Source organism: Scedosporium apiospermum (assembly GCF_000732125.1).
Source record: "Scedosporium apiospermum strain IHEM 14462 chromosome Unknown SEQ_SAPIO_0099, whole genome shotgun sequence".
In the NCBI taxonomy this organism is placed as follows: Eukaryota; Fungi; Ascomycota; class Sordariomycetes; order Microascales; family Microascaceae; genus Scedosporium; species Scedosporium apiospermum.
This window is the reverse complement of record NW_015971800.1, coordinates 326350-351396: the sequence shown is the minus strand read 5'-3', so window position 1 is coordinate 351396 and position 25047 is coordinate 326350. Positions and strand designations below refer to the sequence as shown.

Here is a 25047-nt window from a genome sequence, read left to right as displayed (position 1 = left end):
GTCAAATTCAGAATGCCTTATTAAAATCCCTCCGACACCTTGCCTGTAGCTGCGCGTGTTCGCTACCAAACTCGGACCCATTATTTCGTATGGCGTGTAAGTACATGAAATGCAAAATTAGACTTTAGTAACTGGCTTCGTAGTTTCGTGCTTGACCTCCTCAATCTCCTTGTGTCCCTCAACTTCGCTCTTCCCATGTGAAAGATGCAGCTTCCTTGTCAACGAGATTAAACTAGATCGCCTCCCTGCCGACTCTGCATTCTCGACCTCATGCTCCTTCTCCTTCTCCTTCTCCTTCTCCCGCTTCTCTTCTTCCAGCACTTCGTGCTCTCTCCGCGCGCTCTTGCTATGGTCCTTCTGAGCCTCGTCCTTTTCAGCCGTCCCGGCGGGGTCGACGATTTGGTCCTTGCGGTGCAGTAACTTTCGCATCATCTTCTTGCCCTTGGCGCTCGTCTTGGTGTACATCTCCAGACCGGAAAGAATCATATATGACTTGGAAATCGATACGTGACTCATGTCAACACCCGACTCCTTGAGATTCTTGAGAAAAGTGCGGAAATTGGACGCGGGCGGGCGATAATGTCCGCTGAGGGGACTCAGTGCGCTCAGCCTGCCATCTTTAATCTTAATAAGACCGGCTGCGCGGATACGGCTGCCTTGCAGGAAGGAGGAGTGTTGGAAACTGCCGGAGTCCTTGATCCCGACGTAGAGTCGGAAATGGCCGTCGGCGACGAAGATCCACGTGTTCTTGCGAACCGTCTTACGCAAGAGCTTGTTCGTGATGGTCGTGGTGGACAGATGGGCGAATTTCTTATGTCCTTTGGCCTTGTCAAACTCCGGAGTGGCGTACTTGGCCGCTCGGTCTGCTTCTTCGGCCGATTCTTCGGACGAGTCCAGGGCGACGGGCGGTTCTACGGAGTCGGGGTTGAAGCTCGGTGTGGGGTCATCGAGGGGCACGATGCCGTAAATGCTGTCTCTGTACTCGGTCGTCGTATCGATCCGCTTCCCGTTCTTGGCCCAGCAGAGCCGCCCGTCCTTGTCAATCTCAACGAGGTAATACTGTCGCTCCTCTCGCGACAAGTAGCGCACGCGCTCGCGCTCGAGACGGTCGCGCGGGCAGGCGGCAAGATCGAGGTTTTTGCCGTCGCCGTGGTCCAGCCAGTGGAAGAAGTTTTCGTGGGTATCGGCCTGGAGCCAGTATTCGTGATAGACTTTCAGATTGGTTCCGTAGCGATGCTTTTGGTCGACCATTTCCAAGAAGTACTGGAGCGCCATCATGCGTGTATATTTCCCCTCCTTGATTTTTTCCTTGTTCTTCTTCCGACGTTTGGATGCACCAGACGAGGATGAAGAGGATGAAGAGGACGAGGACGAGGAAGAAGATGAATCGCTGTCCGATTCGGGGTCAATGTCCTGACCCGCTCGTCGCATCACGGCCGCCGCCTTCTTCCAGTGCCCCTTCGCAGAGTCTGGAACGCCATCCAGGCTCGCGGAAGACATAGGCCGACCATCTTCAGACGTCGGACCAATTCTTGACCGCGGTCTCGTCGCTTCCCTCCACCGCGCATCTTGAACGGCGGAAACCCACCTCGCTGAAGCGTTCAAATTAATCCCCTCCAGTTCTCTCCTTGTGCGATAACCTCGATAGGTTCTCTGGATAAGCTTAGCAGCGGCCTCCTCCTCCTCCCGCGACTGGGAATTTCCCACAACTTCCTCCGTCATTCTATCGTCCTGTGCGCTGGTCGCCGTGCTAACGTGATCCACCAGAGTGGGCATAGACCAAAGAGATGAACCCTGCGTCGACGCGCGTCCCAGGCTCCACCTGTGTAATTCTTTCCTCTGGCGGCGATGTTCGAGCTCGCGCTCTTCTTGAATGTGAGAAATCTTTTCGAACTCGGAGGCGGTTGGAGGAATTAAGGACTCCAAGTAGCCCGGGCGTGATTTATTGTCGTGGTCGACGTCGACTTGGGCGAGCGGGGTGACGTCAATGCTTCCAGAGTCGGCGGCGCCGATGGACTTATTGGACAGTGTGTGCGTCGATGGTTGAATGCGGCGCTGACACTGGGTTGCCGCTTCTTCCGGGTTTGCTGTAGGGCTGATGCTAGACATCGCGGACATTGCTTCTTGCGGTAATGAGGAACAGGAACAATAAATCTTGAAACAAATATCATCAGATTATTCGGTCTCACATTTCTGATTAAGCACAAAAATAAGGGACATGGCAACGGGAATCTAAGATTTCTTATAGCCCGCCCGAAAGAGCCGCAACGAATCAATCCATCATCCAGTGCTATTCAAGCACTCTTCGAGACCGGGGGGTTCCAGCCGCGGCAACATGGAGGGGTGGTCAGGGTCACAGGCGATGAGCCACACGCTGCGCAATCCAGTATGCTCTGCGCCTAGATCTGCCCCCGCCAACGAAAACGCAAGGACGGAAGCCAGCTCATCCCCGTTCGTTGGGCTTCGCGTTGCTTGGATGCCGAAGACCCGGCTCCTTGCAGAAGAACCAAGCCTTACCACCAAAAAGGCCCACTAACGGTTCAAGCACTCACCTAAGAATATCCGCTCGGGGTCGATCAGATCCACGCATGTTAATCCTTTCACACAACAATTTATTTTTGTACAAGAAGCATACTTGTCTACAAACCAGCCTCATCAACATCACGGCATCGACACCGCCTGAGAGCGTAATGGAAGAGGCTCGGGGAATGCGTACGTTGGCCGGATTCACAGGGAAATGCATTGTGTTGTCGCAATCGAACGATCCGGGCAAGTATGGTCGTGCGGCTGGGTTCACCGCAGGTCGAGCCGCCACTAGCAATGCGCGCCGTGACCATGTCTCCCCCGAGACGTAACATTTTAAAAGACCATGCGGCGGAGGGTATTCTGATGCCCGTGGACTGGTGGAGTGAGATCTACGTCTTACAGGTCACTTCTAATGCGGATGACACCAGTAAAATGATCTGGAGCGTGAATATAAGTGCTCCCATCTATATATTAGTATCATTAATCGTCACCAGCGTCGTGTCAGGCTGATCGAACGCTCAAAAGTTCTCTCAAGAACCCAAGATAATATAGGGTAAGACCGATATGTACAGAAGCGAAGATGCATGTACGGTTGAAGCTATGCAAATAGAAACTCCTTGAGGACTGGCGACGCAGAGAACTCTGGGTTCAACAATATGCAACTGTGGTTTTGTGTCAGCTCTAGGGAGGGAGCCAATATCGCCGAGAAGGAAATTTCATGTCATGATAGTAACAAGAACTTTTGGAGCGGAACACCCCCAATGTCCACTAGCGCCAAGCGCTCGAAAGGGGCCACTTACTTGAGGAAATATTGAAGGGCTGACCTCCTTTTCTCGAGGAACGGCCTCCGAAACTTTGAAATAACGCTCTTCGGCGGCAGGGGTGGAACTGCCGCGTCAAAGCCGGGGAATGTCTGGATCAATTTTCGCCGTAAATCGTCGAATTCAGAATACCGCTTGCGGATATTCATGTGGCTCCCCTGTATGCAAAACTGACGATTAGCCCATCAAAGCACGTCGCCAAGACCCTCTTGCTGTCTGTCCGGTGTGTCCCCTTCGCAGCAGACTCGGATAGATCGGCATTGGTGTTTGAACTAACATTCTGGGTTTCCACTCTGATATTGAAAACCACAAAGGCGCCAATATTTGTCGCGCTGCCGTTGACAACCACATAGTTGGGTATCTCAACACTCCGCGCCCAGCAAGCGCTGTTGCGGCCGCCCCAATCCTCCGACTCGTTATCCCTCATTGTTATGTGACCACCATTCTCGAACAGCGACTCGACGGAAGCGCTCATGGAATGGTGCGGGTGATGGATGAGCCAGTAAGGCGGCGAGGCTACCGGCGACGCGACGCCTTGTTGGTCCACACCATCATCTTCATTCCGCCTCGGACTTCCGTTTGCGTATGTCCTACCGCCCAAACTTTGGTTGTGATCGACAACGAAGTCTGTGCTTCTTGGTGACGTATGTTTCGCTCGTCTTGAATTGCTCTCCTCGCTGGATTCAACGCCCGCCGTTTGCCGCTGCTCTATCGCGGAAGCCATTCGGCCATGGGAGGCCGGAGTTGTCTGGGTTAATTGAGCAGAACCGCCGCTTGAGGCGAATAAGATCAATCGCAATGTCTCTTCTTCGTCGCCACTTTAACCTAGTCGCAACTGAGGGAGGAAGATTTGATGGTTCGCGCACGAAGAACTGGAGATTGAAGGGATCGTTCGCTCGGAGAGACAGAGGGAGAATAACGTAAATTAGATAGGTTATATCCGGAGGCGATCACGATGGAAGAATGGGTCGTGTGACTAGAACTGGAACAGTCTTGGTTGGGAACAAATTTTGGGCTCCTGGAGCTGGTGTTGCGATTCGCAGGGTCTGGACTCTACATAGACTCTGCAAGGGTCCAATGATTTCAATTCGTTGGCGACTTTTTGCGCACGAGAGTTCAACAATTGAACTCCTGTCGTTCAGCTCAGAAGGCGCTAGGCACTGTGCTACGACCAGTAGTTTACCAGGCAGGTGGATCCCAGAGACCCTCCAAACATTTGAATTGCTCGCATTGCCACACAATGGGGATATAAACTGCCGATACTTGGCACTCGACTCCTCAAGGTCATGTCCAAGTTTCTCTCCAAGTGGAAACGTGAGGATGGCTGAACATAGAGCAGAACAATACTAGATATTGTAGCCGAGAATATATATGTATACGAAGTAATCCCGCCCGAGATCCAGTCCATGAACTAATTATTGAGTCCTTCATCACTCACCCACGTACAGGCTCTACTCGGATGCACTAGAGTCAGGCAATCCGCTCCAAGATTTCATGCTGATGCTCCAAGCGGGTCGTGGACGAAGCCCGGACCAGCATCCCCGGCGATTGCACTCCTGGCGACTGCACTCCAGATGAGGTTGCGACCGGTCATGGAACTGCCCACATCCTCGCCGGAAGCGCGCATCTTTGCCTTTATCTTGGCGTTCACTAGGGCGCAGATTAGCATATTTCAGGTTGGCATTCTAGTGTTAAATATGGCCCTGGTTATAATAAGCTGAATGCGTTACGTTGACTATCGATTTCTAGGGGGAAATGGTCGGGTCCCTACCGTTATCCTTCAACGAGAAGTTTAATTCTGCCCCGGCTTTGATCAGTCAGTTCACACGAGGAACCCAGTTGTTGCCATTATCATCCACAACAGCAAGGTCTAGACCTAATAGGCTATTATACATCCGCCCCTACGAAATTAGCTTGGTCTGCTACTGTTCCGCCTCCGGATTTGTTGTATTTATCATTTCATTGCGTCTACTCTGCTCTCACCAGGACGCACTTCCGGGAAGGCCTGATGGAACACAACCATTGACAGTGGAGAGCAAAACGCCTTCAAGAACCCCATGGGTGCGGATTCTCTGTAGGAGAGAGGAAACAACACCGACGAATTATTGATTGCTGCCATTGGCACTTGCTTCTCGATTGGCGTATGCCGAATGTGCGCACCTGATCCGGTCCATTGTCCAAGTGTGTGCCAAGACCAACGCTCGCAGTGGGGCTCGAGAATGACTCTCAGGTTATCAGCGAGCGTAGATGCCCTCTTTGAATTCGTACCTCCAACTTAGAGTGCACATGAGTTCCGATGAGAGCTTGGGCAAGAGAGTATTAATAGAGTCGTGTTCCACTGCTCTAACTCGGAGTAAGTCAAACCAAGCTCCATTGAAATCAAGACGTGGGTGACTTCTTGTTGAAGCTGGAAGAAATGTTGATGACTAATCGTCATCGAGCTCTAGCTCTGTCATCTTCACAATATGACACCTTGCATTGCATTGACCAAGGTCCATTGTCGTCGTATTATCACCCACCTTCGCCAGCCAACCTTTCCTCAAATAGCATTATCGAACCGAGGATGATTCTAACATTTCAACTAAACAACCACAGTTTCTGCCAGCCATGAGGCGTTCGCTCGTCTTGCTCCGTAAGCTCACGATCCTCTCTTCTGTCGCTTTCGACGCCTACCACAGAGCTCACGCGACGACTACCCGTCAATACCTTTACTGACTTGTTCCCTGGATAGTGCTTTTGCAGGCAGTTGCAGTGCTCGGATCTCACGACCAGCAAGTTTTATCTGAGGAGAGGAGCCCTGAACCGGTTGACCCGACGAGTAACGACCGCCATAATCGGCACGCGCAATTCGAATGGGATGTCGAAGAGGCTACTCCGCCGATCCGGCAGCCAGGTACGGGGACTACAAACGGTCGCCCCGAAGCTTACGCTTCAACACCAATGTATCCGCTCACTAACCCCCGTTTCCTCACAGGTGCCGACCTCGTTGATGAAGCTTTAGCCCATCTTAGGAAAATCCCGGATACCCAGCACCGCCGACGACGCCGATCCTCCGGCCTAGTAGGCCAGCTATTTGACTTCACCATCAAGTCCCTATTTACTTGGAATGTCCCCGCCGCACCCCAAGCCTCACCGATCGTCACGCGCGGCCCTCTCCACGATGCTGTCGAGCTCCTCCAACAAGCCAGTCAGCAAAACAATTCCGACGCCCTCTATATCCTCGCCGAGATGAACTTCTATCGAAACTACTCCCACCCACGCGATCTCAGCACCGCCTTTTCCTATTACGACAAGCTCGCGACCGTTCACGGAAATACCACAGCCCAATTCATGCTCGGGTTCTATTATTCCACTGGTATCGGCAACGTCGTCCCCAGAAACCAGGCCAAGGCGATGCTCTACTACACCTTCGCCGCGGCGCGGGGTGACACGAGAGCCGAGATGGCTCTCGGCTTCCGCCATCATGCTGCCATCGGCACGCCAAAGAACTGCGAACTCGCCGCCAAGTATTACAAGAGGGTCGCCGATAAGGCCGTGGGCTGGTTCCGGTCCGGCCCGCCCGGCGGCATGTCCTGGGTTCAGGAATCGTGGCGGATCGCGGATGACAATGGTGGTGCGTATGGTCGAGGTGCTAGCGCCGCAAGCTCCGGACTCAACGCTATTAAGATCAACCTTCATTCTCATTCGAATGCCGCCATTGACGATGTTATCGAGTATCTCGATCTTCTTTCGCAGAAGGGCGATTCGCAGTCGTCACTCGACTTGGGAAGGATTTACTACGAGGGTCAGAGGCGGCAAGAGCGAAATATGGAACTGGCGAAGAAGTACTTCTTCATAGTCGCTAAGCGTTATTGGAAGAAGGACGGCCGTGTCCTTGAGAATTACAAGGCAGGGAGTGAGAGGATCGTAGCCAGGGCCGCCGGCTACATCGGTCGCATGTACCTACGTGGCGAGGGTCTAGAGCAGAGCTACGAAAAGGCAAAGATGTGGTTTGAGCGCGGTCGAAGTCTTGGGGATGCGTCATCCATGCACGGCCTCGGGCTCATGCTCTTGCACGGTCACGGCGTTCAGAAAAACATTGCCCTAGCTACCGAGCTCTTCAAGGCGGCGGCGGAGGACTACGCCCCGGCGCAGGTGGAACTCGCAGTGTTGTATCTCGACCAGGGTGGTCCTGAGGATGTCCGGGTCGCCAACAACTACTTCGAGCTGGCGGCCCGCTATGGCCTCATCGAAGCTCACTACTACCTTGCCGAGCTGATCTTCCACGGCGTAGGGCGAGATAAGAGCTGCGGGATGGCCCTCCAGTATTACAAGGGCGTAGTCGAGAAGGCTGAACCGTTGGTGTCGTCCTGGGGAGCCGCGAACCTGGCCTACGAGGAAGGCGATTATGAGACTGCGCTTTTGCACTACCTCATAATGGCGGAGCAGGGCTACGAAAGAGCGCAAAACAATGTTGCACATCTGCTAGATCCGGATCAGTCACGCCTAGCCCTCGACCAGAGGGTGGCCAAGTCGTTGCACCTTCCCTTACTTGCAGGCCGTCCTTCGTCGTCCTCTCCGCTCATGCAGGACCCGTCCACGGCGCTGATTTATTGGACACGGTCGTCGCGACAGGGCAATGTCGACTCGCTCGTTAAGATGGGCGATTATTACTTCTACGGCATCGGCACCGAGCCTGATTTCAACAAAGCGGTGCAGTGCTACACAGGTGCGGCCGATTATTCGCAGAGTGCCCAAGCGCTCTATAACCTTGGGTGGATGCATGAGAATGGTGTGGGCTTGACGCAGGATTATCACCTTGCAAAGCGATACTATGATCAGGCATTGGAAGTCAACCAGGAGGCTTACCTTCCTGTGACACTCAGCCTCTTGAAACTGCGCTTGAGGAGCGCATGGAACACCTTTACCCATGGGCCCATCCACTCTATTCAAGACGATCCTAGTATGTATTCCTCCTTCCCCCGGTCCCGCCGGAAGCAAGCAAAAAGAAAACGGCAGCTAACTCTAGATTCAGAACCCAAAAAGGATTGGTCACTTGCTGAGTGGATCACCAATTTCATCCAGGACGATACGAACTATTATGAAGACAGCCTCTACGATGACATCTTCGACGACACTATCGGTGATCGCCAACATGGTCTTGACGAAGACAGCGGCCTCGAGCTCCTATTCATCTTTGGAATTTCCATGGCCCTCGTCGGGTTGCTGTACTACCGACAATTTAGACAGCAGCAGAACCGCCGACAGCAGGACGAGGAGCGACGGCGTCAGAACAACGGCGCTGCGGGAGACCAAGGAGAGCTAGATGAAGGGGTGTTTCCGCGAGCGAACGATCCGGAGTTTGCGAATTGGGTTGCCGGCGGGATCGGACATTGAATCCGTTGATAACAGATGCACATAATTGTACATACCATATTGGTTTTGTCATGGGGGGATGGTGTTAGCCCCACCCCGCTGGCTAGATGGGGTCTCGTTTCTTCGTTTTCTTGTATGTTTTGAGTAGCATCAGCGGCGGCGTCTTGGACTTTGGCCTTGTTTTTCATTTCTCCCCCTTTCCCCGAATAGGGTAAGGGAAGATTGGGGGGTTTTCAAAGATGGGACGTGAAGGAGGTAGAGCTTCGTACAATTTTCAAGACCTAGATTCCTTCAGGGATGAGACTGCAAACTGTGGACTTGGTGTAAGTGGTGAAGATTAGTCATCGCCCATCCCACCTTTCACAAGCAAACTGAAATTTCCTGCCCTCCATCATCGCATCGTAAAGTCCAGAACGAAAAAGTCAACAAGAATCCCTCATCGTGGTCGGAAAAGGATTCTCTCTTCTGCAAGAGAATATAAGAGATTTTGGGCCTCCCCATCCGTCTCGAGTTCGATTTCTCAATCACTTGTCAAGAATGTATACCCTCCGCCTAGCCTCCTCATTCTCCTTCCCGCCGGATACCTACGTCCTCGACGTAGCGCACCTCCCCGGCGCCGGCGTAGCCTGCATCACGTCCTCCCAGCACCTCGCGCTCCTTCGGCCCGATTTGAGCGGCGAGGCGCGCCCCGCGCTGACCACAGCGCACGGGAACGTTACGGCTTTGAGGGTGGTGGATAGCGGTGCGGCGACGGTGTGTACGGCGGGGGAGGATGGGAGCGTTTCAGTTTGGGATTTGAGGCGGGGGGATGCGCATGTTGCGAGGTTTCAAGGTGGGTAAATTCTCCTTTTTTTTTTTTCTATATATCTCCAACGTAGGAAAGTTTCTGGGATGTTTGGGGCGACTGAGATCGTAGGATGGGGTGTTGAATGGTTAGAGAGGTGGATGGAATGGTTCGTGTTACTTACTCTTCTTCTCTTCTTTGTGGCGGTGCGGATATCTAGCTTCTCAGGCACCTGTTACATCGCTAGCGTGTGATGCCGGATCTCATTCGATTGCTGTTGGCACGGAATTACAAGACCATAATGCGTCTATCGTACTCTGGTGTGTTTCATCTATTCAATCCTTTGTATATGGCCCGTAGTCCGCAAGATGAGCGAATGACAGTTCTAACCGAGCCGTGGCCAGGGACGTAAGAGCAAGCCCTTCCCAAAAGAGGCTATACACCGAGGTTCACAGTGACGATATCACAGAAGTAAGACGCTCCCTCTCTCCTAGCCTCTAGGCAAAGCATAAGCCCTCATGCACGTATTTGTGTCTAACGGAGGAACTAGCTCAACTTCCACCCCAAAAACCCAAATATTCTCCTCTCCGGCTCAACGGACGGTCTAGTGAACGTCTGCGACACGCGCATCAGCGACGAGGATGAGGTCGTCATCCAGACCTTCAACCACGATGCGTCGATCCACCATGCGGGCTTCTTAAACGACACCGACGTCTTTGCCCTTTCCCATGATGAGCGGTTCGCCATTTACTCCATGGCCGAGGAGCAGGAGAAGGGCGTTGCGATCGCCGACTTTGGGGATGTGAGGGAGAAGCTGGGATGCCAGTACGTGGCGAATGTGACGCCCAAGTTGGATGGAAGCGGTGCGATATTAGGCGCAGGAGCTCAAGAGTATGGGTCCCCGCGCCCTCGTTTTCCTTCCCTTTTTTTAAACATTTTTCCCGTACCAAAATGCTGACTCTCACGCGTTTTAGCCAACACCTATTCAGTCTAATCCACCTCTCCAAGAACGGGGAGTCGTGGGAGCTCAACTCCAACGCCCGTGTAAACCTACCCGAGTCTCACGGCGAGGAGATCGTCCGCGGGTTCTGCTTCTTCGACGAGGAGCAAGTGGTATACACCTGCGGCGAGGACGGAAAGGTAAACGCCTGGCACCCAGGCAGCTGAAACAAAAAGGAAAGAACCGGTCGGCTAGAAAAAAGGAATGGAACAATAATACCCCTCCAAAGCCCTTTAAATGGTAAATCCTCCGAATTTAGCTGTACTTGTCGTGCTTGCCTTTGACCTTGAGCTTCAGCAACTGCTCATGATAATCACCCTCCCTCCTCGCCCTCTTCAGCCTCTTCACCTCGTCTTCCTCCAACCGCCTCCCCACGGCGGTCTCCAGCTCCTTCCTGGATATCTTCTCCCTGGCCTTTTCGGCCTTGGACTCTTTGATGCGCGGCTTGAACCGCGCTTGCATCCGTATGCAGACCACGGTGTTGGGGGCGTCTGCGTCGGCGTCGCCGCGTAGTTCGGGCTGGGCGTTGGGCTTCGAGGATGTGGGCGGGTTGGCGGAGAGGAACGTGTTTCCTAGGGTTTGGATCTGAAATTTGGCGTCTTCTGTCACAGTGAGGATGAAGGATTCGAGAGGCGATACGGCCTCCGTTGTAGCTGACAACATGCCATGCTTATCACAACTCAAGTACCTACCAACGATCAAAAACAAGTCAGTGTCACCTCCCTTATCACCACTGCAAGGTCTAGAGACAGAAAGGAAAGGTTAAAAAAGAAAATGATTAAAACCAACCTCCCATGATGTCCCTTAAACCTAAAATGCTCCGTCCCCACAATCTTATTCGCAACCCACACCTGCCTAACATCATGCGGCTCCGCGCTCGCCGGGTTCCCCTCGACGATATTCTCAATATCGACGGCAAACACCTTACCGTTGGCGTCGCACGACAGCGCCGAAGGGGGGTTCGTAGGTAGCACTATCATCACGGGGCCAGACACGTCGGTCGCCGCCTCCGCCGAGACCCAGCTATCGTCATTTTCGACGTCATCGGTGTGATGGGGACCGGCGGTTGAGGAGGCTACTGTGTCGGCGTTGGAGTCGTGGTTGCGCTTGCGCTTTTTAGGCCTCTTTTCGCCTTTGAATACTAAGGGCTTCACCATTTTGAGGGGGCGGTGGGTATCGTGTGGTTAGGTTGGGGCTGCAGAAACAGAGCACCAGCTGGATTCGAGCTTCTGCAGCTTTGCAATTGGGAATGGAACATCCAGGTTATCGCGTTGTCGAGTGGCGGAGCTTCAAAGCCGATAAAACCCACTTTTTTCACCGACTTAGTCAGCCGATTAGAACCCCTCCCCCGCTGTCCAAGTTCATTGTGGACCGATTGAGGCAGGTCGATTGTCGCGAGCTTCTCGGTGTTCCCCAGTTTGTGATCTCCTCATTTCACGATCGTATCAAATTTACCTAGAATTTAGTAAAATGGCTCCTATTGCTCAGGCGGTTACGGTATCCCTTGAGGATCTCCAAAATGGTCTGCCCCCAAGATAAACATTCAGCACTCCTGCCTCACGCAACCTCCACTAACACGCGGTCTACAGGCCAAGTCTCATTCCACACACTTCAAGAGGCCTTCGGGCCACAGTCCCTCGGCATCCTCGTCGTCAAAGGCCTGCCAGAAAACTTTGCCCAGTTGAGACTCCAGACGCTTTCATATTCATCGTACTTGGGAAATCTACCCAAGGAAGCACTAGGTACCGCCTCCCGTTTCTCACATGTTCGACTTATACGTGAAATCGGACAAGCTGTTTCTAACCAAACCCTTACAACAACCGCAGAAAAGCTCGAGAACGCAAAGGCCAAGTACCTCACTGGCTGGTCCCTCGGCAAGGAAACGCTCAAAAACGGTCAAGTGGACACGTTCAAGGGCTCGTACTATGCCAACTGCGCCTTTTACGTCGATGCTTCTCTCGACTGCGCCAAGCCGACGACGGAGTTCTCCGAAGAGACGTTCCCAGAGTATCTCTCTCCCAACATATGGCCAGGCGAGCAGGTTCTTCCAGGATTCAAGTCTAGCCTTGAGGATCTGTGCAGGCTAGTGATTGATGTGGCCGTGTTAGTGGCGCGGGCGTGCGATCAGTTTGCTGAAAAGGAGATTCAGGGGTATCCGAAGGGATACCTCGAGCATGTCGTGAGCACGTCTACCACGACCAAGGCTCGACTATTGCATTACTACCCACAGACAGCAGAGCCTGGAAAAGATAAAGACGGGGACGGGGACGACTGGTGCGCTACGCACCTTGATCACGGGTGTCTTACGGGCCTCACATCAGCCATGTTTATCGACGAGGAGGCGAGCCCACCATTCGTTTCGGGAGGGAAGAGTCCGTTGGACAGCAAGCTTCCTCCACTTCAGGAGCTAGCGGCATCACCCGACCCAGAGGCAGGGCTTTACATCAAGTCCAGGACGGGCGAGACGGTGCAGGTCAAAATCCCCCGCGACTGTCTCGCGTTCCAGACGGGAGAAACGCTGGAGAGGATCACGGCAGGGCGGTTCAAGGCGGTGCCTCACTTTGTGAGAGGAGCGGCGGCGTCGGCGAGCGGAGGGAGCATTGCGCGGAATACGCTGGCGGTGTTTACGCAGCCGAACCTGGGGGAGGAGGTGGATATTGAGCAGCATATAACATTTGGGGAGTTTGCGCGGGGGATTGTTGCGAAGAATACTGTTTCGTAAGGGACAAGATCGGAAGCACTGATTGATCTTGTGGGCGTTTTGTGTCTGCACTAGCCTTTTATTTTGAACTGTTGGCGTGTTGGTGTATTAGTCGATTGGGGGGGTGTTCTACATTCTTCAAGTCCAGCTCTCGCTTCGGGAGCCAACTCTAGTAGAGCTTGGACGAGATTTCCCTTAATTGTTAATTGTTTCTTGGTCCAACATCAACCGTCGCAATTGATCATGGACAACGGATTTCGCATGCTCCGCTGTGCTTGCATAAGCGTTTTGTTCAATTCGCCGATTTGAAATCCAATTGCATCATCGAGACGACTTGGAGCTCATCGCCGAGCACTCAATCGCTGGAGCTACTTAAGCTACCCCTCATCGACCACGCTGATTGCGTCCTCCGACCATCGCGACGAGACTGGCAAACACAACCAAGAATCCCAAGAATCATCTCGACAGATTCAAGCTCCAGAATTCTAATCGATTCTACCCCGATAAAGCTCCAACAAGGCGCCGATCAAATTATCACCACAATGGCTCTCCCGCCCAAATTCGCCGCCCATAGGATCGTCTTCGGCAAGCCCACCTCACCCTACGCTTCCGTACCTCCCGCCGCCCACGTCCTCGAAGTCTTTCTCGACTATACCGTAAGCCATCCAGCGAACCTACAATCTACACTACCAATTCCAAAATGGGAGAAGAAAGAAAAAGTCACTAACCTTCACCTCTAGTGCCCCTTCTCAGCCAAATTCTTCAAAACCCTCACCGGCACGGTCTTCCCCCTAATCCACTCCAACCCCACCTACTCCTCCAACCTCGAAGTCATCTTCCGACAGCAAGTCCAGCCCTGGCACCCCTCAAGTACCCTCCTGCACGAAGCCGCCGTCGTCGTCAACCAGCAGTCCCCCGACAAGTTCTGGGTCTTCAGCGAAGCTCTCTTCTCCCGCGCCACGGAATTCTACGACGTCAACGTCGTCAACGAGACGCGCAACCAGACCTACGGCCGCTTGGCCAAGATCGCCGCCGGCGTGGGGCTGGACGAGAACAGCGTGCTCGAGGCGCTGAGGATTCCGTCGGAGCCGGTGGAGGGGCAGCTCAATTCGGGGAATAAGGCTACGGGGGATTTGAAGGTTTTGGTGAAGATGGCGAGGTTGACGGGTGTGCATGTTAGTCCGACGGTGATTTATGATGGGGTTGTGCAGAATGATGTTAGTTCGGGATGGGGAGAGGAGCAGTGGAAGGAGTGGCTGGCTAAGAATGTTGTCTAGTGGAAGAGTTTGGTTGATAATGTGTTGTAACTTTCACTTGGAACAAACGATTAAACAATCCGACTGGGTGAGTCCATAAATATATGAATTGGCAGCTACTACTCTGTATTCTGGACGTGATAGACGCCGAGGAAGGGACAAGATAAGTCCTTCGAGGCTGGTCGTCGATACCCAGGGGCCTGGTTCGGATTACGCCGACGCCGTGATCCATATCATAACGGTTCCTTACAGAGCGACATCAATTGATACGTACCCCGCTTGATCCCTAGGTCTTTGTATTTGCACTCAGCAAACAATGACGGCCCCAGTAACACTAATTAGCCCACCCCGCGACCTGGCCGTGCTAGCAAAGAATGAAGAAGCGCGGGTCCGGAATTGGTACCGCATGTTCGGTACCGATGGATGTCTTCTGCGATGCCAGGAGCTCGCCCAGCTCCAGCTCCTGGAAGAAACGATCCCTCACGGAGCGGGGCTGTCGCGGGCCGCGCGGAACCGCAAGCTTCGGGAGACTAGGGCCTCACTTGTCGAGTCACGATCTGGACGCTGGTTCTCAAGCACTGAACTTACTGCGTCGGCAGAAAATGGATGCGGTTCATGCGCTGTACTCGGCCAGATCCTGAACGTCGTCTTTGCAGGCGAAGAGGGTAGCTCGGGACGAGTAGTTTACTCCATCTCGGATAAGTTTGTGTGCAGTGTTGGTCGCGCTTCGGACCCAGAAGCCACGGCTCAGCCGGTCCCGCTGTTCCAGCCTCCAGGCGAGTACGACCACCTTTCTGCAAAAAGCGAGCTTTACTAACACTGTCAAGCTGCAGGCCTCCCCATACTTTTCCAAGAAATGCCTAGGGCGAGATTTTTATCGGGCGATACCAGCTCCGACATGTCCTTAAATCGCCTGCGGAGCTGGCTCGATGTATGTACGTCCACCCACCCAGCATGTGCGAGTATCAATGTTGGCGTTCCTTCGCGGCTTGTGGACGTCAACGAGGTTTACAAAAACGGCATTCCTGGCGTAAGACTCGTCGAGACGGTCCCGGGCGAAAAAGGCACATATGCCTGCCTAAGTCATTGCTGGGGCCTGACGCCCATCATGTGCTGCACGACAAGGGCTACGCTGCAAGACAGGCTTGATTTCATCGAGTTCGACTTTCTTCCCAGGAATTTCCGCGACGCCATTGCCTTAGCTAGGGGAATTGGTCTCCGGCTGATCTGGATCGATTCCTTGTGTATTATCCAGGACGACGGTGCCGACTGGGAGGTGGAGTCCGCCAAGATGGCAGGGATATATCGCAACGCGTACTTAACTATCGCCGCAACCTCGTCGGCGGACTCTACCGGCGGGTGCTTTTCTTCCACGACGCCAGATCTATGTTTTTCAATCGACAGAGGCGACGGCTCATCGTACGTTGTAGGTGCACGCATGTGCGACAAAGTGGCTCGTCTCTCCTGGAATAGGACGGCCGTCAAGGAGCGTCTACCGCTCCTGGAGCGCGGATGGGTTTTCCAAGAGCGACTCCTCTCTAGAAGAGTGCTCCACTGTATGTATGGAGAGCTCGCATTCGAGTGTCTCGAGGGCTCGACGTGCGAATGTGAGGGCCGCTCGCTTCCTCCGCATCCGCCCCCAAAGCTCATGGCTCAGCTCGTCATGGCTCTTAAACCGACGCATCACCAGTTAATGGCGAGAGCATCCGGTAGCCAGAACGGTCCGCCTAACAGCACGGATGCCTCGTACCAGTGGCGCCAGATGGTCGTGCGATACATGACGCTGAGTCTAACTAAGAACACCGACATCCTCCCGGCCATCTCGGGCTGCGCGCGAATTGTGCAAGGCTGGACGGGCGACGATTATTGTGCCGGCATGTGGAAGCGCACGCTCCATTACGAACTCCTTTGGTGTATCCAGTCCAAGAATGCAGTGGGCAGGACAGAGTGCTGGACCGCACCTTCGTGGTCATGGGCGTCGATTCCGCTTGGACAAAAACTCCACTTCCTTGATTTCGGCTCGACAAATCCGTCTTCATATGTCAATTTCCTTCAGAGTTCGATGCGCTCCGTCAAGATCGAGTCTGACAGCCGTAATGATCTCGGAGCTGTGAAGTCGGGACGTCTCGAGATAAGCGCACGGATATTACCATGCTTCATCCGGCGTTACTGTCACGATATGATGGGACACATTTCCGGCAGGGATAGTTCGGCCAGGTACCGGCTCCACGTGCCGTCGTCTTCGCTAGGTCGCCGGGCTCCCGGCCTTGAAGATACGTGCTGCGAGGCGGATGCGTTAGCGACGGAGTCCCGACTTGACCTCCGGGGGGGCGCGATGGAGTTTCTCAACGACGAGCCGCCAGGTGACATTTTCAATTTCGAAAGCCTCACGCAATGCAAGGGCTGCGCACTCGCGAGGGCATGGCTGATGCACGCAGCCCACAAGGAGAGCCAGGGCAGGTGTGTGGATGCCTTTATCGTGCTTGCGGAGGAGCGGCGTGTACGAGGGTCGGGTGGATTCGAGAGGGCTGGGATGGCGCTGTTCACGGGGCATGGAGGTGCCGACCGGAGGCGGTGGTTTGATGACGTCTGGGAAATCGAAGCCTCGCCCGACACTATTGTTACTATTGTGTAAGGCGATGCTTTTGCTGGGTGGAGAAGAGTTAGGATATTTTCTACTAATACCATGGGTCTTCTGCGCAAATTGGTTAGAGCGCCATTCAGTTGGTCTCCTCGGACGACGAAAGCTCCATCTTCATCCAGGACGATGGTCGTCGTAGCCAAATATGCTTTCCGCGGTGGCCAGCCGTGAAAGCGGGTAGTGCAGCCGTCAATTCAACTCGAGCAAAAGACGCTGAATTCTCGCATCGCACTTAAATTCGCTACGACGACCACCGCTGCAACCCGAGAGGGTATCTTCTCCCCTCGACAGCACATCTCCCAAATATACCGTTGAACCACAACCCTTAATTTGAAAAATGTCAACAATTGATGGCTTCCACATCTTCCTCCTTGCCGGGCCAACCCCTATCGGTACCAGAGGTTGACGTATGGAGTCTGGAATGCGTTATACGTTTATCAATAGACAGAAATTTAGTTTTCGCCCTTTTCGCATGGCTGTCTGGGCAAACCGTGAAAACCGTACTCCGTATTGTCAGGCGAGAACGTGCGAAGTCTATGTCCGTGAAAGAAGCTGAGGCAATCAGCTAGCTTCCGCAGTCGAGCTATACGATGGCCATGGCTATCCTAGCTATTCCCGTATGACTTTACTTGCTTCGGGAACCTCAAAGACGAGGCTCCTATCTCGCTCAAACTGGCCGTCGCGCCTGTCGAGGGATCTAACTGTATATTTCGCTCGTTCCGAAAACTTGTGAGTTATGATGTTCAATTCAAGAAACTAGAGTGGTCCGTGCACAAGCTCCATCGACTCTGAATCGATAACTTCAGATTTCAATCAAGTAATTCGCTTTCACCCTCAAACTTCATCGTCGCGGATTGAATCTCATCAGTTCAACCCCCTTCTGCCCAATTATCTCACCCCCAATCGCCGGAATGTCTTGCTCTAGGGTCTTCCTACAGAGGGCGCCTCATTCGGCGATAAGGCCCATCCCATCCCTCTACCGAACACCCTTCCGCACCGCCAACCTCAACCTCACCCTCACTCACAAAGTCGTCCTCCTCCACGCCTACTCTCAGACGACAGGTCGCCCTATAAAACAGACCCAGTCTACCACCAGTGCTCCACGGGACCAGAAACCCGCCGCGCAGAGCATCTATACGCGGCCTGAACCAAACAGGAAATATGGTACAGCGTTGACCCTATCTTCCCCTCCAACACCACCGATATCACTGACCAGAGTCCGCTTTTGCTAGTCTTCCCCGAAAGGGTCATTATTTACCACGCAGGAAGCGGCCGAGTCATGTATCTAGCCGTCCTCAAGCTCACAACAATCTTCCTTGCCGTCCTCTTCTGCGGCATCCTCGTGCCCTCCTACCTCGCTGACGGGAAACCCACCTGGCAAACCGCAGGCCGTAAGTTTCCCATTTTAACCCCAAATTTGTTTCCCCCTTATAAACTAACAATTCCCCTTCCACCTCCCCTCCAGTCGTCCTCTGCGGCGTCATCCCCCTCGCCTTCGTAGCCTACACCACCGCCCCCTTCGTCAGCCACATCGCCATCCACCTCCCCCCTCCAGCCCGCCACTCCCGCCCTTCCCTCCAGCGCTTCGTCGCTTCTCTTCCCGCCCAGACGCGTCTGGAGTTCACGACGCTTAGCGTCATTGCTAAGCCGCGCGTGAGCTACTTCACCCTGGGAGACTTGGCGCCCGCGAGGAAGAGGATGGGGATCGTGAACTTCCGGCGGGACACGCTGAGGGAGAACCTTCAGAGGAGGTGGTGGATGTATAGGGCCGTGGGCGGGTTCAATGTGCAGGGGAGCAATCGCGGGGTCAAGGAAGGGTGGATTTGGGATGCTGTGAGGGATAAGGTGAATAGTGGAGGAGCCAAGGTTTGAGGAGGAACAAAGATGGGATGGGTGAACAGATTCGGTTGATGCCAAAATGTATGTGGCATTGTATAATATTGAAGGGTCGAAGGGGCTTACATGTATTCATCAACTCCAAGTCGTCTGTGGTATATTGGTATATATCTACTTCGTTTAGAAATTATTTATTCGCGAAAAGGGGGAAAATTCCAAAATCCTCTGCATCACCTCTCTGAGCGATTCTCTTTTTTAGCCAATCCTGCAACATCTATGCAGAGACAACCCCGTACCGAATCATCCCCATAACGGCTCCGATAAGAATCGCCACCGGAGGGCTCAGGTTAAACCAGTACCCTCCAACATAGCTCGTCGCCGTCACGACAACCCACCAGGGCTCATTCGCCAAACTAGTGCCCTGCCCAAAGCCCTCGTCGATATACCCGATTTGCCAAAGCCTATACACAGCCGTGTAGATCAACCCCACAGCAGCGGCGTTGACACCCCTAATCGCTGACTTGACGGCTCTCAGGCCACGGATGGCACCCCACACGCCCATGGTACCGTGGACGATGATGAGTCCTGGGACGAAGAGGCCAATATGGCCCAGGATTGCACCGACAATGGAGGGATAACCCAGCGTGATCGCTGCGAGACTGCCCAAATACACAGCGAAGTTGAAGTTGGGTCCCGGCAAACTCTGAATGATAGCCACGCCGATAAGAAAGTCCCTCGGCTTAACCCAACCCTCGGCAACGACATACTCCCTCAAAAGCGGAACAACCACAGGACCACCGCCGAAAATAATGGTACCAGCGAGGAAGAAATTTGCAAACACGTCGTACAACGGCGGCTTTTCCTTAACCACGCCGCGAATAACCATGATGACGGTGAACGAGAGGAAGAAGCCCACGATGACGGCGAGGCCGAATTTCCAAGTGAAGTTGAGCCGGCGCTCGGAGGGGACGATGCGCGGCTCGGGGCTAGGCGGTCGCGATGACGATAGTTCATGGGCTTCCTGCTCGGTCGTGGGGAGGGTGAGCGGGTCGTCGTCGTCTTCGCGGTTTTTGCCGCGGTTGGAGGAGATGGCGCCGGAGGAGGAGGGGCCGACGACAGCGGAACTGTGACCGGTTACGTCGTCGAGCTCTACGGGCGCCGGGGCGGCGTTTTCGTCGCCTGATGAGCCGTCTTCGTTCTTCCTCCCCTTTTCCTTTTTGCGACGAGCGTACCGGATCGGGGCCTTGACGACGCGGGCGACTGCCTTGACGGGACGGTGCAACCATCTGAAATCGTACACGATGGTAGCGAGGCCTGATACGGCCATGAGCACGGGGAAGTACCAGAGGGCATTGTGGAGCATGCCAGCGGCGGCTCCGAAGAAGACTAGGAGACGTGTCGGGGTGTCGGTGATGGCCTTTTCACTTAGCTGGACGCCGGCGAGGGCGATGATGCCGACTGTGGCGGAGTTGAGGCCCGAGAGAAGGGCGTAGACTGGGCGGGGGAGACCTTCACCGATGCCGGAGACGCCGATGGAGAGGCCGTACATTACCGCGGCGCCGGGAAGGCTCCACAGCAAGAAACCAAAGCATGCCGCGAGGAATCCGTCATGGATGAGGTTGATGCAGTAGAGCATCTTGGTGCTTGCGGGGCCGGAACATGCTTGCGTGACGCTGAAGAGCTCTTGGTACTGCATTTGGGGGGTTAGATATGATATTGATGGAGGGTTCATTCATACCATTGAGCTAGGGCTTCGGAACTTGACTTACAACTTCTTCATCGATCCAGCCAATCTTGTCAACAAATTTGTCGTGAAACTAGGCGGAGATGCGTTATTAATATGAAGAGCTAGAGTGAACGGGAGGAACGAAAGACTCACAATCTTAAAGTGAACAGGCGGCCCTCCAAACGAGGTTGCGCCCATGTGCCAACATTGACGGGCGGTATTGCCGAGCTGTCGCACAAGCCTCATGGGATTCAGTCGATCCCATTGCGACCCGCGTATTGCCATGATTTTCCCACGTGGCACAAGGCCTAAGGGAGGGTGCGGTTATTAGGTTTCGAAGACAACAATGGAGATGCCAACGGGATCTTATCCCCGATGTCTTCTTGTGTGTTCGTTCGGGTCTGAGTAAAAACGCTAATTGGTCGGTGTTACTCTCAACTGCACTCCGGAATGACGACACGGCGTAGCGTCGATTTACCAGGGCCTATAATCGAAAGCCCTTTCTTCCGAGTCAAGGAAAATCACGGAGGAAGGGGAAGCGAATGTTCTATATAGGGCTGTCGAAGCAAATTCCATGCAGAGAGAGTCGTCGCTGTCTTAGACGCCCTTGACAAGGGTGAGGATGGGGGCCACCACACAATCGGATCCGATTATCCGTTCGAAGTGGTGCTGTGCGGGTGGGTTTCTCGACGCGGGAGGTGAATTTTTCTTGGGCCGGGCAGGGGAGCTGGCACGCCATCTACCTTGCGGCTTGCGAGCTTGGGGATTGGAACGTCGATTGGAGGGGATCAGTGTAAATTAGATGGTCGTGTGAGTGGAGGGAAATCTGGTGGTCTTTCATGAATATTGGTTGATATTAGTTTGGCGACAGTCATAGAAACTCACATAGTTGCCATGGTACATACGAGTTCAATCTTGGCAATTGAGTCATCATCAATCCTTTTACAGAAACCTCAATCATTTTGTAAACCACGCAGACCATGAACTCTTCACTCTTCGCTACCGAGTCATCAAGTCGTACTGTACTTTGGTATTAATCGCACTTTGGCTTGGCTTCCGTTCACGCCGGCGGGTTTCCCCACCTTCCAAACGACCAACGCATTTGTACTTCGTAGAGACAGGGCGGTCCTTGCACAGCACGAGGACGACAGAGACGGAACGGGAAGGCAACATGGAATCCCCCCGATTGACTCACAGGCGGTAGTGCGAGAGGATGAAGGGTGCAGATGGCTGGGCTTGTGGCCGGCCATTGCAGCGTTGTAATTTGATGTCAGGTTCTACTTCGGAGGGTGCATTCGTTCCAGCCCGCTCGGAGTCATCAACTGGTGGGACAGAAATCTGAGAATCACTCCTCACACCCCTTCTTAGGAATCGTACCTCATCCTCGGGTGAGGTGTACGATGACCAGGTCAGATTCAAACTGCGGTACCTTTTCTCATAAACTACAAGACAAGATACAATTGAATAAAGTAGAGTTCTGTTTCTCTCTTGCACATATGGCGAATAAAACTTATTGTGTTTGTCTCCGCATGAGTAATCAAGATTATCTTCGCTACTTTGTCTAGTGTACGTACCCCGTAACTAGTATATCTCCGAATCTCGCAAGATGACGATGATCTTGACCTCCATCTCACCCGCCCTCACTTCACTTAGATATCATCTCTCATCCACCTCTCAAGAAAACAACCCGTAGACCATCAATTGATCCCAGCCCAGGCCACCGGACATAATCCCGCCCTAGAAACCCCTATCCAAATCCCCGCTGAACCGTAAACCCCCGCCAATGTCCCCCCGGCAAAGCAGCTCGACTCGCCTCCGTATCCAACCCCGCAACCACCACTCATCCCCATTCTCATAGCTTTACTTTCCTCTACATCGCAACCCAACCTAGAATTCACCACAATGGATCCTTCGTCCAATGAGCTCACATCCGAGCTCGACGCCTTCCGCAAACAGTGGCTCTCTGAAGTACAATCCAAGCGGGCCACTGCTCCCGCCACCTCCGCGATTCAGCAAGGGCCGCCCCACACCGGCTCTTCCGCTCATGCAACGGTGCCGATCTCGAGCGTGATCCGGGCTCGGAGGGAATCGGGATCCAAGGTTTTAGCTCCGGCCCCGGCTCCGGCGGCCCAGGCTGGACATGACGATGATGACCATGCGCAGCCGCCGGTCTTTGATGAACTGTTCGGCGATGCTGCTGCCAGGAAGGGAAAGGAACCGGAGGGGACGCCGGAAGATACCGGCGACGAGGGTCTCGTGTCGGCTCTTGATCACTTTGAGGCCGCTGTGATGAGAGAGGCTCAGGGAAATCTTGGGGATAGTTTGAATCTGTACCGGAAGGCGTTCAGGGTATGCAGTGTCCCACGTTTTATCTTCTTTCATACATCCCTCGTATGCTAATGGCCTCATCTAGATGGACAGCCGAGTAGACCAAACGTACCGCAAGAAACACTTCGGCGCCCCAGCATCTCGCCCTCCCCAACCCACCACATCACCCACAACCACGCAAGCCTCACTAGCAAGGCCCGCCGCCCGAGTCAAACCGCCTACCTCCCAATCCATCGGCGACCTCATCTCCAGCTTCCAAGGCCTCGTCATCGTCCCGGCCCCGCCCATAATCCTGGGAACCCCGGCACCCCCGTGTCCCATCAGCGATCTCCCCGAGGAAATCCTATGCCACATCTTCCGCGATGTCGCCATCCTGGACGTGGCAGACTTTGCCCGCCTGTCCCGGGTATGCAAACGTTTCGCTTACGTTGTAGCTACGGAGGAACGCATTTGGCGCCGTGTTTGTCTTGGATCCGAGTTTGGTTTTGCTGGCATGCATTATCGTTTCCAGACCGATGTTCATTGGAATGCCTTACCGCCTACATTCGACGAGGAAGAGGAAGACGAGGGAAGTGAAGAAAAGGGAGAAAAGACAGAAGCCGTTATAACCTCTGTAGAGGAGTCGTCCCCTCCTGCGCTATGGCTCTCCCCTGAAGAACAAGCCGAGCGAATCGCCCACCGCAAAGAATCCATCACCCTCTCCCTCCTACCAACCTTCTACTCCTCCTCCTGGAAGCAAATGTGGCGCAACCGGCCCCGAATCCGCTTCAACGGCTGCTACATCTCCACCGTCAACTACATCCGCTCCGGCATCTCCAACGCCAACCACATCACCTGGAACAGCCCTGTCCACATCGTGACCTACTACCGCTACCTCCGCTTCTTCCGCGACGGCACCACCATCAGCATGCTGCACACCAGCGAACCCGTCGACGTGGTCCCCTACCTAACGAAGGAGTTCGTCGAGACGCACCGCGGCGGCGCGGCGCTACATTTACCTTCCTCTGTGATGCGGAATGCCCTCCGTGGACGGTGGAGGCTCGTCTCGGGTCGAGGCGGAGACGAGAATCCGGAGGGCGATTTGGTCGTGGAGACGGAAGGGGTTTCGGATTATATTTATAGGATGGATCTTTCGCTACGGAGCGCCGGGAAGGCGGCGAGGAATAATAAGGTTGTTTGGAGGGGGTTTTATAGCTATAATAAGCTGACGGATGATTGGGCGGAGTTTGAGTTGAAGAATGATAAAGCTTTCTTCTTTAGTCGGGTGAGGAGCTATGGGTTGGGGGAATGAGAAGGATGGGGAGTTGATGACATGTCGTTGGAATGTGTTTAGAGGAGTGGTTAGGGTTAGATATTGGAATGCGATGAATAGATAACGCTTGCTTCATCAGATGTCTGTTTCTTTTACTCTTGCTAATGAATATACATGAATACACATATGCCCCGCAGGTATTCATCCATATCATCAGTTTCCATCGCCTACAGACGGCTGACCCTCATAATCCGATGAGATGCAACGCACGAGAAAAGAGTCTCGCCATAGCTCAATATTGTTTTAAAAGATATCGTTCATTTACCAAGCCCATCCAACCCTATGCTAATGCCCCATGCTCCTCGCTCACTAGACTTGTCTAAGACAAAACACAAAAAGGCACAAGGCTATAGAAAGACCCTTCTCCACCGACCGACCGATTGTTACAAAGATCTCAAGGCTCCTCGCCGAAATAAAGAGAGACTTGCCAGACGCTGTTTAAGACAATGGCGTGTCAGGAAAGACACAAAAAAGACACGACGCCTGGGTCTCTGCGCCTGCCCCCGGCAGCTACCCTCCTCACCAAAGAGACTTCTATTCCAGATATCCGCTCCTCCTGCACAGAATGCTCCGATACACATTACCACTAAGAGAAGAAAAAGTAAAGAAATAGTAATTAGATAGGGGAAATATCCACCTTCATAAGACATGATAAATATGACAGACATGCTTCTAAGTAGGCAAAAAGACTGTTCGCCCAATGAAAATGAAAAGCAAGTGAACGACAAAAGAAATCATATACGGGACGCTAAGCAGCGAAG

The 25047-nt window shown here is 53.6% G+C and overlaps 9 protein-coding genes and 3 pseudogenes across 9 annotated transcripts; 8 read left to right on the top strand and 4 right to left on the bottom strand.

Annotated features, from left to right (window-relative positions):
- Positions 1–117: 117 nt before the first annotated feature.
- Positions 118–2118, bottom strand: SAPIO_CDS5558 (annotated as a pseudogene; the record flags this gene model as incomplete).
- A 1006-nt stretch (positions 2119–3124) lies between these two features.
- SAPIO_CDS5557 (uncharacterized protein) lies at positions 3125–3822 on the bottom strand (the record flags this gene model as incomplete). The annotated part of the gene is made up of 3 exons (XM_016787862.1): positions 3125–3188; positions 3327–3505; positions 3625–3822. The coding sequence occupies 3 exons, from the start codon at positions 3820–3822 to the stop codon at positions 3125–3127; spliced, it is 441 nt and encodes a 146-aa protein (XP_016642177.1).
- Positions 3823–5954: 2132 nt separating this feature from the next.
- Positions 5955–8723, top strand: SAPIO_CDS5556 (Ubiquitin-protein ligase sel1; the record flags this gene model as incomplete). Its single annotated transcript, XM_016787861.1, has 4 exons — positions 5955–5979; positions 6079–6240; positions 6322–8289; positions 8362–8723. 4 exons carry the CDS (start codon positions 5955–5957, stop codon positions 8721–8723), a joined length of 2517 nt encoding a protein of 838 aa, XP_016642176.1.
- A 516-nt stretch (positions 8724–9239) lies between these two features.
- On the top strand, positions 9240–10653 carry SAPIO_CDS5555 (uncharacterized protein; the record flags this gene model as incomplete). The annotated part of the gene is made up of 4 exons (XM_016787860.1): positions 9240–9538; positions 9891–9957; positions 10037–10377; positions 10461–10653. The coding sequence occupies 4 exons, from the start codon at positions 9240–9242 to the stop codon at positions 10651–10653; spliced, it is 900 nt and encodes a 299-aa protein (XP_016642175.1).
- Positions 10654–10741: 88 nt separating this feature from the next.
- Positions 10742–11643, bottom strand: SAPIO_CDS5554 (Uncharacterized protein; the record flags this gene model as incomplete). The annotated part of the gene is made up of 2 exons (XM_016787859.1): positions 10742–11174; positions 11276–11643. The coding sequence occupies 2 exons, from the start codon at positions 11641–11643 to the stop codon at positions 10742–10744; spliced, it is 801 nt and encodes a 266-aa protein (XP_016642174.1).
- Positions 11644–12005: 362 nt separating this feature from the next.
- Positions 12006–13208, top strand: SAPIO_CDS5553 (uncharacterized protein; the record flags this gene model as incomplete). Its single annotated transcript, XM_016787858.1, has 2 exons — positions 12006–12228; positions 12313–13208. 2 exons carry the CDS (start codon positions 12006–12008, stop codon positions 13206–13208), a joined length of 1119 nt encoding a protein of 372 aa, XP_016642173.1.
- Positions 13209–13729: 521 nt separating this feature from the next.
- SAPIO_CDS5552 (Thioredoxin-like protein) lies at positions 13730–14464 on the top strand (the record flags this gene model as incomplete). The annotated part of the gene is made up of 2 exons (XM_016787857.1): positions 13730–13843; positions 13928–14464. The coding sequence occupies 2 exons, from the start codon at positions 13730–13732 to the stop codon at positions 14462–14464; spliced, it is 651 nt and encodes a 216-aa protein (XP_016642172.1).
- A 295-nt stretch (positions 14465–14759) lies between these two features.
- Positions 14760–15260, top strand: SAPIO_CDS5551 (annotated as a pseudogene; the record flags this gene model as incomplete).
- Positions 15261–15551: 291 nt separating this feature from the next.
- SAPIO_CDS5550 lies at positions 15552–17078 on the top strand (annotated as a pseudogene; the record flags this gene model as incomplete).
- Positions 17079–17995: 917 nt separating this feature from the next.
- On the top strand, positions 17996–18956 carry SAPIO_CDS5549 (uncharacterized protein; the record flags this gene model as incomplete). Its single annotated transcript, XM_016787856.1, has 3 exons — positions 17996–18248; positions 18317–18475; positions 18550–18956. The coding sequence occupies 3 exons, from the start codon at positions 17996–17998 to the stop codon at positions 18954–18956; spliced, it is 819 nt and encodes a 272-aa protein (XP_016642171.1).
- Positions 18957–19194: 238 nt separating this feature from the next.
- SAPIO_CDS5548 (Uncharacterized protein) lies at positions 19195–20931 on the bottom strand (the record flags this gene model as incomplete). The annotated part of the gene is made up of 3 exons (XM_016787855.1): positions 19195–20610; positions 20690–20737; positions 20800–20931. The coding sequence occupies 3 exons, from the start codon at positions 20929–20931 to the stop codon at positions 19195–19197; spliced, it is 1596 nt and encodes a 531-aa protein (XP_016642170.1).
- A 1617-nt stretch (positions 20932–22548) lies between these two features.
- On the top strand, positions 22549–24265 carry SAPIO_CDS5547 (F-box protein pof7; the record flags this gene model as incomplete). The annotated part of the gene is made up of 2 exons (XM_016787854.1): positions 22549–22995; positions 23060–24265. The coding sequence occupies 2 exons, from the start codon at positions 22549–22551 to the stop codon at positions 24263–24265; spliced, it is 1653 nt and encodes a 550-aa protein (XP_016642169.1).
- Positions 24266–25047: the final 782 nt, after the last annotated feature.